Genomic DNA, 12,187 nt, shown 5'->3' on the forward strand with positions numbered 1-12,187 from the left:
AATGTGACTAAAAACGGAAGCCAGCTGGAGTTGTGAACATTAAAATCACGAAGGAAAATTATAGTGACAAATGGGCCTGGAGTACTGGGGTCCATAGTTTAACAAATAGATATTTATTGTATACCCAGTATAAAATGAAATATAAGTACAATTTCAGTTCAGTAGCTTTCAGAACTCGTGTCCCTTTTTCAACTGACAAAATTTGAATACATTACAAGCAAAGTGTGGCACGTTACTCATTCGTCATTTTTGTAGCATGGACGTGTGCTGCCTTGCGCCAGTGATCATCCATCAATGGATGATCACACGTCCAATGGATGATCACACGGCAGCACACGTCCGTGCTACAACAATGACGAACGAGTAACGTGCCACACTTTGCTTGTAATGTATTCAAATTTTGTCAGTTGAAAAAGGGACACGAGTTCCGAAAGCTACTGAACTGAAATTGTACTTATATTTCATTTTATACTGGGTATACAATAAATATCTATTTGTTAAAGGAAAATTATCTCACTGTTGGGAAAGTTAGTCTGGATAAAGTCAAGTTGAAAAGAGAGGAAGTCAAAGAATTCCAAGTGATTAGTGGAGTTGGGAAAACGGTAGAGACAATGGATGAATTTGACACAATGATGTAGAGATTTTAAGCCAGAGAAGATCGAAAAGTGGAGATTCCAAATTACCAAGTCTCTGACAGGGGAATATCGGAATATGACATGGAAATATGCACAAATTCCACCTTTGAGGCGAAAGGAATCATACAGCAAATAATTTGGGCAACAGAGATGAGCAGTGGTTGAATCAAGCGGTAACTGAAATTCTGTCAGAGGAAGTACATTGGGTTAGCCGACTGTAAGTGGAAATGGACATCATTGAGATTAGAACTGAGACCACATATATTTGTGAAATGAGCAAGGAAGTGTTTAGAAGTTTAGATCTTTTTTGAAGATAAGCTTGCTCTATTAGTTTGACAATTCATGGTGTATTCAATAGTAAGAAAAAGACAATGCCCCCCTCATACATAATACTTTGACTCTCTCCATCACTATCTGGCAAAGTATAGCGGCAGCAAGATTATACACTAACTGATCTGGAATCCGCATGGAGAGTTACCAATAGGGTTCGGTCCAGTGTACTAACTAGCAGCCGGCCTGTGAACACCATTTTAGAGAGCTGTACTCTTGAAATTAAATAAAGTTGGATCTCACCAAGTTGTTCATCATAACCTCAAACAACATTATGATGGATGATATGGAGGAGGGTTGACCGGAACTTTGAACTGGATACTAAACATGAGTTCCAACTCTTCAAACCTCCAATAAGCAAAGTGTTGGTATTGAACTGGTTGATGAGTCATCTACCACCTAGTATTGCTTGGTAACACAGAGAGGCAGCATTCCTCCATGTGGTGTGGGTGCCATTCCTCAAACCCTGCTTACATTGGTTCACACCTCGGTGGTCACTCACAGGTGTGCTTGTGCATGGAGGTATTACCCAGGATTACTATCAGTCCCACCATCATGAAGATGCAAGCAGAGGATTTGGCTGTCACAGACTGTCCGGACTTTGCCGAAATGAGGGCCACTTGACTTGAGTATCAACCAAAGATCAGTTCCATCAGTGTTTTAGACTCCCAAGCAGCACAGCTTGTGTCACATATCTGTGAGAATGTCTGTGATAGCCTGAAGGACCAGCTAACATTCCGGGCTCCTTGGCGATGTATTTTCTATAGTTTCTGGTGTTGATTATCTGGTTTTGGATGACGGTCATAAATATTTCGGTATTTAGAAAGAGCATCCTGCTCGTGAACCACGCAATAGAAGCCATTTTATCTATGGGTTCATTGGATCACGTAGATAGCTTCAAATGCATGGAGGTCATTGTAGTGTGTGCCATGGAGTGTCTTTTTTGCCCATCTTTCTAGCTTCAATAGTACCATCTGTGCAGAAAGGGCCTCCTAGCTTAGGTTGAGTGTGGTATGCCATTTGTCTATTTTCCTTATGACCTTGTAGAGTGCTTCTGTCTTTTTCTGGAAGTAATCCTTCATGCTAGCTATCATTGTTTTCTGTTGCTCGATGAGGTCTGTCGAGCCCCTTCCTCCCTCTTTCTGAGCAGTCTCCACTGCTGATTCCGGTGGTGTTGGTATCTTGATCATCATTGAGCAGGCTTCTCAATCTCTGATGGTATTTTTTAGTCATGCAGGCTTTGATTTCCTAGTACTCTAATTGCTGAGCCTGCATCATTTCCAGGTATTTGTAGGTCTCTCTCCCCCTGTCATGGCTTTGATCTCTCTACCTGTCTGCAGCTGCTGGTTTCAGCTGACTAATTTCCACTGATGTAATCTGTGGCTCTACATTTGTCTAGACCAAATTTCATCCTTCTATCCTTGCTGAATTCTTCAGTGACCCAGATTATTTGCTGGAGTTGTTTTTGGTTGCTGTGTTGAGCTTGATGTCATCCATGTGCATCAGAGGTGGGAGAGGATGTACAGATTTTTCTTCCTTCTTTCAGGTTATATCCATATTTACTGTTGAGCATTATGGATGTGCTAGACAGAACCACAGACATCCAGTGCTAGACAGAACCACACAGTGGACTCAGTGCATCTCCCAGAAAGATTCCTCTCCTGATGGGGATAGGTCTAGTTGTGATTTTCTTGACCTTGATGGCTTCATTTTGCCATGTTTGCTTTTAGGAAGTTTGTCACTGTTGGATTTCCTTTGTGCATCTTCAATTTCTCTATTAGCCAGCTATGAGACATGGCACCTTGTGGTAATTGATCTAGGCCATGTACAGATTGTGGCACTTTTTGTAGGCTTGTTCTATAACTGCAGCATCTATGATTAATTGCTCATTACATCCTTTCAAGGCTGTAATGAGCAATTCATTATGTTCTGGCTCTCCAAGTGGTCTGATATCTTCTTAGTTATGCAACTGGTCAACATCTTCTACATCATTCGGAGACAGGGGATTGGCCTGTGTTTCACAGGGTTTCCTGTATCTTGGTCTTTGGCCATCAGATATGCGATTCCTCAAGTGAGAAATTCTGGGATTGTCTCTGAGTAGCTTATCATCCTGGTGAACTGCTCTGCTAGGTGCTTTTGTGTGCAATTGAACTTCTTGTACCAGAAGTTTTGGATGTTATCTATTCCTGGGGTTCGCCAGTTGTGGGAGTTCCTGATCGACTGTTTTACTCGAATCGAGTCTCGAATCTCTCACACTCTCTCTCTCTCTCTCTCTCTCATCTTTTATATGAGATGAGAGAGAGAGAGAATCCTCAATTATCCTCTGCTCGGATGGTCCATTTCCGTCTTTCCCATATTCTCTGAGAATCCTATAGAAGGTTTTCATCTCTTTGGTTTTCATTAAAAATTTGGTTATTTATTTAACTCTGGGAGCTCTCTCTGTGTCAGTGTAGCCTCTTGCCAAGTGCGAGGAGGTTCTGCTTCAGTGTGTCCAAGTATTCTCATATTCTCTGATTTTCGGACTAGTGTTTGCTGCGGATACTGTCTCTCTTGAGGATGCTCTTCACTTTTCCAATCAATTTCTTACACCTATTAGCCAATTGGTACTGGGTCGATTGGCCTATCTTGACTCTTAATTCTTCTATCTTCTGCTGAAGTTTTCTTTCCCAAGCCTCCTTTTTTTTTTTTTTTTTTTTTTTTTTCGGTTCTTCTGCTGCTGGTCCCTCTTTTTTTTTTTTTTTTCATTAATCCTAGTGCCTGCTATGGCAGCACAGTATATGGCTGTGTGGATGGCCTTCAGTGTTGCACCATTATTGTTGCAGTAATATGGTATTATTTGCTGATTGATGTGGTCTTTGATTCTCCACAGGATTCAATTGCATGTCTACTTTGGCATTGTGTGGATCTTTGTGGGGTTCATTCCTTCGAATTCTGTTATGGCCTTCTTCCACTCATCTGATATCTATTCTGGATATCATAACTTCGTCACTTTCCATTTCAGTTGTTTTGGGTTGTATTTCTTCTTGCTCTTCCTCCTCTAGTTCCGTGTTGTCAGTTTTCTTTGATCTTTGTAGTTGATTGCTCACGTGCTGCATGATATTTTCTAAGATTGCAGGAGCTATCAGGTTCTTTGTGACGAGTCCTTCTCTGGTCCATGATTCACTGTTCAGTGACCTGAATATCCGGAATCAATCCAACCACTTGTTGTGTAGTCTTGACCTGTACATAGTCATATCGGTCTCTAGCTTGGTTATTTCATACTATGCTTGCATGACAAACTCGACCATATTCATTTCGATGCTCCAATTCTTGCGGTGACATTTCCTTCCTTCCTGGGTGGTCACTAGCTTGGTTGGGCTGGATGGTCTTCCCTTGTGGTAGCCACATGAGGGCAGTGCCACTTGCTCCACTGTCTTTCTCGGAAGACTCTCTCCTTTTCAAACCAACCCCTCTGCCTGAGGCTTGAATACGAGTGATTTTATCCTGCTCCACACTCAGTACAGCATGATTATTATTTCTCTTCAACATCATCCATCTGTGGAGGTAGTCCTGTTTAGCTTGGACTTACATCCAGCATTAGTTCTTCGGGTTGACACCAGATGTCGCCATTATCTGCCTCATCTGTCACTTCAACCTTGGGGAAGGTAGGTCCTCTGAAGCAACTTTCGTGATTTTTTTATTATTATTATTCTAATTTATTGCTATTATCATTATATCTATCTCCCTGCATGATGGAGACATGTTTGTTTCCACTGAAGCAGGACCTGAACCCAGGCCCATCAAGTTGGTAGTTATTATTATTATTGTTGTTCTTATATTATTTCTCCCTGATTGGGGGTTCCACCTCTTGAGGGGTATTGCTGTATTGCTACCAAGTACACAGGGGTGTTGCTGTTCTTTGAGGAACTCTCTGACTATCCTACAGGTGTTGGAAAGTGCGACTTTCTGGAGTTCCCTGTAGGTCTTTGCTGGGAGACCTATTGCTGCTAGGCTGTTATGTAGGGTCTTTGGCACCATACCTGTGGTTGACACGATCATCGGGATGGTCATTACTTGTTGCTTATGCCACATCTCTTTGATCTCCTGTCTTAGGTTCATGTACTTCCTGATTTTTTCCCCATGGGTTTTCTGCAGGTTGCCAATGTTGGATACCACTATGTCAATCAGATAGGTAGCCTTTTCCTTCTTGTCCACAAGGGTTATGTCCAGTCTGTTGTGCGGGATTGTCCTATCCGTTATTATGGCGCGGTCCCAGTACAGCTTGTGGGTTGGGGTCTGTAGTACTACCTGGGGTGCGTAATTGTAATACAGTACACTTTTTTTGATCGACTGGTATTTCCTTGCTAGCTTCTGATGTATAATTCTGGTGACCTGGTCGTGTCTATGAGTGTATTCAGTCTGGGTGATCACCTTGCATCCCGCAGTGATGTGTTGGATTGTTTGTGAGGCTAGGTGGCATCATCGACATGTGTCATTGGGCATGGCATTCTGGGCTCCTTGACAGTGTATTTTCTATAGTTCCCGGTGTTCATTATCTGGTCTTGGATGGCGAGCATGAATCCTTCAGTTGCGGGGAAGAGCGTCCCGCTCATAAGCCATGCATTGGAAGTAATATTATCTATGTGATCTTGATGGAGATCATTGTAATGTCTGCCATAGAGTGTCTTCACTGCCCATCTTTCTAGCTTCATTTGTGCCTCATGGTTGGGAAGGGACTCCTCACTTAGGTTGAGTGGGGTATACTGCTTGTCTGCCTTCCTTATGGCCTGGTGGAGTGTTGCTGTGTGTTTCTGGAAATAATCCTTCAGTTTAGCCATCGCTGTCTTCTATTGCTCAATGTGGTCTATCAAGCCCCTTCCTCCTTCTTTCCGGGCAATTGTCAGTCTCTCCACGGTCCGATTTCGGGTGATGTTCGTGGCTCTTGGTCATCATTGCCCTTCTATTTTTCATGATATCCTCCAGTTCGGTGTTAGTTCAATCTATGACCCCGAAGGAGTATGTTAGCATTGGGACTGCATAAGTGTTTAGGGCTTTAACTGTGTTCCCTCCATTCAGCTTTGCTTTCAGCAGGCTTCTGAGTTTCTGATGGTATTTTTCGGTTAGGCAGGCCTTAATTTCTTTGTGCTGTAGCTGCTGAGTCTGCATCATCCCAAAGTATTTGTAGGCCTCTCCCTCAGCCATGGATTCGATCTCTTTACCAGTCTGCAGATGGTAGTTTCAGTTGACTAATTTTCCCTGGTGCAATCCGTGGGTCCTGCATTTGTCTAGACCAAATTCCATCCTAATATCATTGATGAATTCTTCGGTGATCTGGAGTCGTAGCTGGAAGTGCTTCTCGGTTCCTGCATAGAGTTTGATATCATCTGTGTACTTCAGGTGGGTGAGGTGTACTAGTTCTTTCTTCTTTCTTTTAGGTTATATCTGTACTTGCTACTGTTGAGCATGGTGGATAGCAGTTTAAGTGTTAGACACAACCACAATGAGCTCAGGGCATCTCCCTGAAAGAGTCCTCTCCTGATGGGGATTGGCCTGGTTGTGATGTTTTCGACCTTAATGGTGGTACTCTATTTCACCATCTTTTCTCCTAGGAAGTTTGTCTGTATCGGATTGACTTTGTAAATGTTCATCGCCTCTGTTAGCCTTCTATGAGGCAAGGAGTTGAAGGTCTTGCGGTGCTCAATGTAGGCTGTGTATATGTTGTGGTGCTTCTTGTAGGCTTGCTCCATAACCGCAGCATCTATGTTTAATTGCTCTATGCATTATTTGCTCAGCCGCTTGCATCCTTTCTGCTGTTCGGCCATTATGTTCTGGCTCTCCAAGTAGTCTGATATCTTCCTGGTTATGCAGCTGTTCAGGATCTTGTACATTGTTGGGAGGCAGGTGATTGGCCTATATTTCACTGAGTTTCTTGTATCTTGTTTCCTGTACCAGTAGTTGTGGACATTATCTATTCCTGGAGTTCGCCAGTTGTGAGAGTCCTTGATCGTCTGTTTTACTTCTTCTTCCTGAATTTCCCACTCTCATTTCTTACACTTCCTTGGTTTTTTGCGTTCTAGTGTGATCAAGGGGCCTCAGCTGTGTTGTCTTACTACCCTGCTCCATATGTTTCCCCAGAACTCTTCAATCATCTTCTGCTCAGATGGTCCATTCTCTTCTTTGCTGTCTTCTCTGAGACTCCTGTAGAAGTCCTCATTGAAGATTTGATTGTTTATTTTCCTCTGGGGGCTCTCTTTGTATCGGCATAGCCTCTTTCTAAGTGCAAGGAGGTTCTGCTTCAATGTGTCCAAGTACTCTCCTATTCTCATATTTTTTGTCTCATATTTGCTGTGGACGCTGTGTCTCTTGAGGATGCTCTTCACTTTTCCACTTAATTTCGTACTGGGTCATTTAGGCCTACCTTGACTCTTAATTCTTCTATCTTCTGCTGAAGTCTTCTTTCCCAAGCTGGCGTTTCCTTCTGTTTTCGGTTCTTCTGTTGCTGGTCTCTCGTTTCTCTTCCATTAATCCTAATGGCTGCTACGGCAGCACAATAGATGGCTATGTGGACCGCCTCCAGTGTTGCACCATTGTTGTCGAGGTAATGCAGTATTATTTTCCAATTGAGGTGGTGTGTGACTCTCAACAACTTTCTATTCAGCCTCTGCTTCAGTATCACGTGAGTCGTTGTGGGGTCCATTCCTTCGAATTCTGTTAGGGCTTTCTTCCACTCATCCTCTGTTCTGGATATCATGACCTTGTCTCTTTCCACTTCAGCTGCTGTGGGTTGTATTTCTCCTTTCTCTTCCTCCTCTGGTTCTGTGGTGGTATGTTCTTCCTTCTCTGGTTCCATTTTCTTTATACTTTGAGTGATCGCTCACATCCTGCTTGATTTTTTCCAAGATTGCAGGATCTAATAGGTTCTTTGTGACGATGGTCCACTATTCACTGGTCAGTGAATATCTGGGAATCCATCTAGTCCCTTGGTATGTAGTCTCACTCTGTAAGTTGTTATATCAGTCTCCAGCTTCATTATTTCGTAGTATGTCTCCTTTCTCTTCCTCCTCTGGTTCGGTGGTGGTATGTTCTTCCTTCTCTGGTTCCATTTTTATGATGTACGTATTCATTTCTATGCTCCACTTCATGCGTTGCCGTTTTCTTTCTTTCTTCCTTCCTGGCTGGTCGTTAGTGCAGTTGCGCAGGAAGCACTTCCAGTTGGTGTGGCTTATTATTATTATCATTATTATTATATAGTGTTATTATATCTACTTCTTCTTCTTATTATTATTATTTATTATTATTATTATTATTATTACAGATGGAGAACTGGGTCTTGAACATGAACGAATGGTCAGTCCCTCAAGTGACTCCGGAAGTTATCTTACTGGTAAAAACTGTTTTTAGAATACAAAAATTTCAGTTTATATCAAGTGCCATAGATATTTAGTTTAAATTGTTTTGTTTTTTTTTTCTTTTTGTTTATAATATAAATATACGCATTGAAGAGAGTTGAGAACTGGTGCATCTAACTTTAGCTTTTTGACACCATTGTCTGTGTTGTGGCGTAAGTAGTTTTTACCATTTGGAAAGGTCTATGTTTTATTTCATTAAATGACTGTAAGAAAGGAAGAGACAAAATTCATTGAGTGACAGAGTGATACCTTACTTAACTACAGGTTTAGAATCCTCGAAAAAGAGGTGTTAACCAATATGTTGTTAATTTTCCATATATTCTCATCTTACATTATAGATGCATTTTTGAAAGAAAAAAAAAAAAAATTACGAAATTTTAAATAAAGTTTACAGAATGCAATTCTTCCTCTGAACATCAACCACAGTTGGAAAATTTACACAAAGAAATGTAGCACTTATTATTATTATTATTGTTATTAGCTACATTGTGCAAGGAAGCCTGAGGCTTATGCTGCACCAGACAAAAAAAAAAAAAAAAATTCCCAAGTTACCTTGAGAGAGAGAGAGAGAGAGAGAGAGAGAGAGAGAGAGAGAGAGAGAGAGAGAGAGAGAGAGAGACAAAAGTCAAAGGGAATCACCAAGAAGGGTAGAATGATGATATCCAGCTCAGTACCCTGGGAGTGCCAAGCCCATACTCACCAGATGTGAGCCCCTGGGGGTGTACTGGTTAATTTTTTTTTTTTTTTTCCTTAATGAACAGTAAGATAGATGAACAGTAATATCAAATACTAGACTCTCTGGAAAAAAAGCGACACATGAAAATGCTAGTTGTTAATGAAATTTAATTTCTATTGTGCCATGGATTTTAAAAATTTCTGTGCTGTTTCTGAAAATTTTCTACTTTTTTCTGTGTGTTTGGCAAAAAATTTCCTTTTTTGTGAAAATTCCCCTGTTTTGGATCAAATATTTCCTGTTTTCCTCTTGATTGCACTTAACCAGTCTCCTGCTTTTTTAAATTCAAACATTGGCAGTTATGCATATGGATTCTCACCCAAAAGATTGACACCAAACATGGACAAAGAATAGTGCATGGAACATATTTCAGAACCTATCCAACCTTAGTGAACTTCATACAATTATGAAAAGTCAGTGCAGCAGCAAAGAGAGTTAGACTGAAATAAAAATGAAGCATAGATATGCCATACCTCCATGAGAACCATAAACACTACACAAACTTCCTCCTGGAAGTTTGTGTAGTGCGACAAACTTCCAGGAGGTGTAGGGGGGCACAAAGACAAATCGGAATCACATAGCATTGCAGGGTCCGAAATGTCTTCGTCATGCAGTAGAGGACGTTGAATGGGAGGTCGCGTGAACAGCGATCCCGCTGGAAGTCAGCATTTGCGAACCGTTTCTGTTGAAGAAACCAAGTAGCAAAAGTCCTCCGGAGTGGATAATCCACAGGCTACAATGATTGGACGCATTGCAGATGGTATGAACTCATTTGGATTGTTGACAGTATTCTCCATACAGTGGATTGGGAAATACCCAATCATTGGCCTATCACTTGAGTACTCGTACTCGGATTGCCTTCTGAAAGACGTAGGACATGCTCCTCATTGTGTGGCGTCCTCGTTGTTCACTCTCGATTCATGGTACCTCTCATGAAACAACCAGTCTCACGAAACCTTCTGTGCACACGTACGAAAAAATCGTATGATGAGGGGCACGCCTCTGCGGGCAACATTCCTAGTACAAGCACTGAGCGGCACGCCCGTTACAGTCTGCAGCTCCATATGTGAGGTGCATATCGGCCAGTTCAACATTTGAATACGCGTCCATCCTACTGCCTCGGGAACCGGTTCGCATATGCTGACTTCCAGCGGGATCGCTGTTCACGCGATCAACGTCCTCTACCACATGACGAAGGCATTTCGGACCCTGCAATGCTATGTGATTCCAATTCATCTTTGTGCCCCCTACACCTCCTGCAAGTTTCTCGCACTGGTAGTGAATCGCCCTGTATAATAAAATAAATAAAATGTATTGCAAGTGCCCAATGCTTAAGGTCCTATATTAACAAAGAATGGACAGAATGCTGGAGCTCCTATATTATCAACTCAGAAAGCCCCTCAAACAGGAAAGCATCTTTTAAACTTTGATTCTGCTGATTACAGCTTATACAAATTGCTCTTCACATTTGAGTTACAGGTTTTATTTATTTATTTAATTTTTTTATGAACACCCCAAGCATGAGAAACATTAGAACTTATAGTACTTAGTTTGGTGCATGGCAAGATCCAATCTTCCTTACATTTCAAGGGTACAGCTCTAAAACAGTATTCGCAGGCCAGCCACTAGTTAGTACACTGGGCCGAACCTCTTTAGGAGACTTCTGGATCAGCTAGTATATAATCTTGCTACCTCTACTCTGCCAGAGTGTGACTGCAGGAAGTCTGAGTAGTGTGTATGGGGGGGGGGGGGCATTGTCGAGGCCACGTTATGTCAAGGATCTGGGTATATTCTTACCATGTGTATGCCATATCCAAAAATTTCATTACTTTATACAGCATGTCCCTCCCCCTACTTTTTCTTACAATTGAATACACCATGAATTGTCAAACTAATAGAGTAAGCTTATATGCAAAAAGATCTAAACCTCCCAAACACTTCCTGGTTCATTTCACAAATATACGTGGTCTCAATTCTAATCTTAACGATGTCCATTTCCACTTGCAGTCTGCCAAACCCCATGTACTTTTTCTGACAGAATCTCAGTTATCGGTTGATTCAACTACTGCTCATCTCAGATGCCCAAATTATTCGCTGTACGATTCCTTTCACCTCAAAGATGGTACTTGTGCATATGTCCGTTCCGATATTCCCTGTCAGAGACTTGGTAATTTGGAATCTCCTCTTTTCGATATTCTCTGGCTTAAAATCTCTCTACCCCATTGTGTCAAATTCATCTGTTGTCTCTACCGTTCCCCCAACTCCACTAATCACTTGGAGCTTTGACTTTCTCCAGTCCAACTTTCCTAACAGTGAGGTAATTTTCCTTGGTGACTTTAATGTTCACAACTCTAGCTGGCTTCCGTTTTCTAGTCAAACCAACGTAGCTGGTCAAGATGCTGAGGCTTTTGCAATTGCTAATGACCTTGTGCAGATTGTACATTTATCTATAAGAATATCAGACAATCCTAACCATACAGCCAACATGTTTGATCTTTTGCTCACAAACAATCCTTCTAAGTACACGGTCGAAGTGAGAAGTCCTTTAGGCACTTCAGATCACAACTTGGTGATTGTCTCTTCTCCAATGGAGCCTTTATCTCGTGGCTATTCCCAACCTCGTATTGTTTGGCTTTACAAGAATGCAAAATTGGATGACCTGCGAGATTTCTTTTCTTCTTCTTCTTTTCCTTGGTCGGATTACTGTTTCCAAACTACTGATGTCAACGTTTGCTCAAATTGTGTTAGTGAAATTATACTTGTAGGTTTGTTATTTGGTTTTTAGGAGCATTAGCAACTAAGGCCATATTGCTCCGGGGATATGCATCCTTTCCGCATCCTCTGTATTTGGTGGTCACGGGCTCGAACTCCAGTCTAATCAAGAAGTGTGTGTGCTACGCACTGCTGCTCTGCCCACCTGGCTACAGAGGCACCTATTCTTGTAGGAATGGAATCCTTTTTTCCACACTCCACTTCAAAATCTTGTCCTTTATCTAAACCTTGGTTTTTCAATAAATGTGCTGAGGCTGTTCAAGAGAAGAATGTTGCATATCGTAAGTGACTTGTTTCCAGTTCTTCAGTTTCATTTTCTCCCTACGCCA

At 41.7% G+C, this 12,187-nt stretch overlaps 1 protein-coding gene across 3 annotated transcripts in view; it reads left to right on the top strand.

Moving 5' to 3' along the window:
* Positions 1 to 12,187, top strand: part of LOC150085722 (roundabout homolog 1-like) — a 1,418,757-nt gene that overhangs the window by 1,148,906 nt on the left and 257,664 nt on the right. For all 3 annotated transcript variants that reach the window (XM_090374199.1, XM_090374201.1, XM_090374202.1), the window contains exon 21: positions 8,260 to 8,328. In XM_090374199.1, coding sequence (XP_090230325.1) covers positions 8,260 to 8,328 — 69 coding nt within the window. The remainder of the gene's footprint in view (positions 1 to 8,259; positions 8,329 to 12,187) is intronic.

Source organism: Mastigoproctus giganteus, chromosome 5 (assembly GCF_048544385.1).
Source record: "Mastigoproctus giganteus isolate SK-2022 chromosome 5, ASM4854438v1, whole genome shotgun sequence".
In the NCBI taxonomy this organism is placed as follows: Eukaryota; Metazoa; Arthropoda; class Arachnida; order Uropygi; family Thelyphonidae; genus Mastigoproctus; species Mastigoproctus giganteus.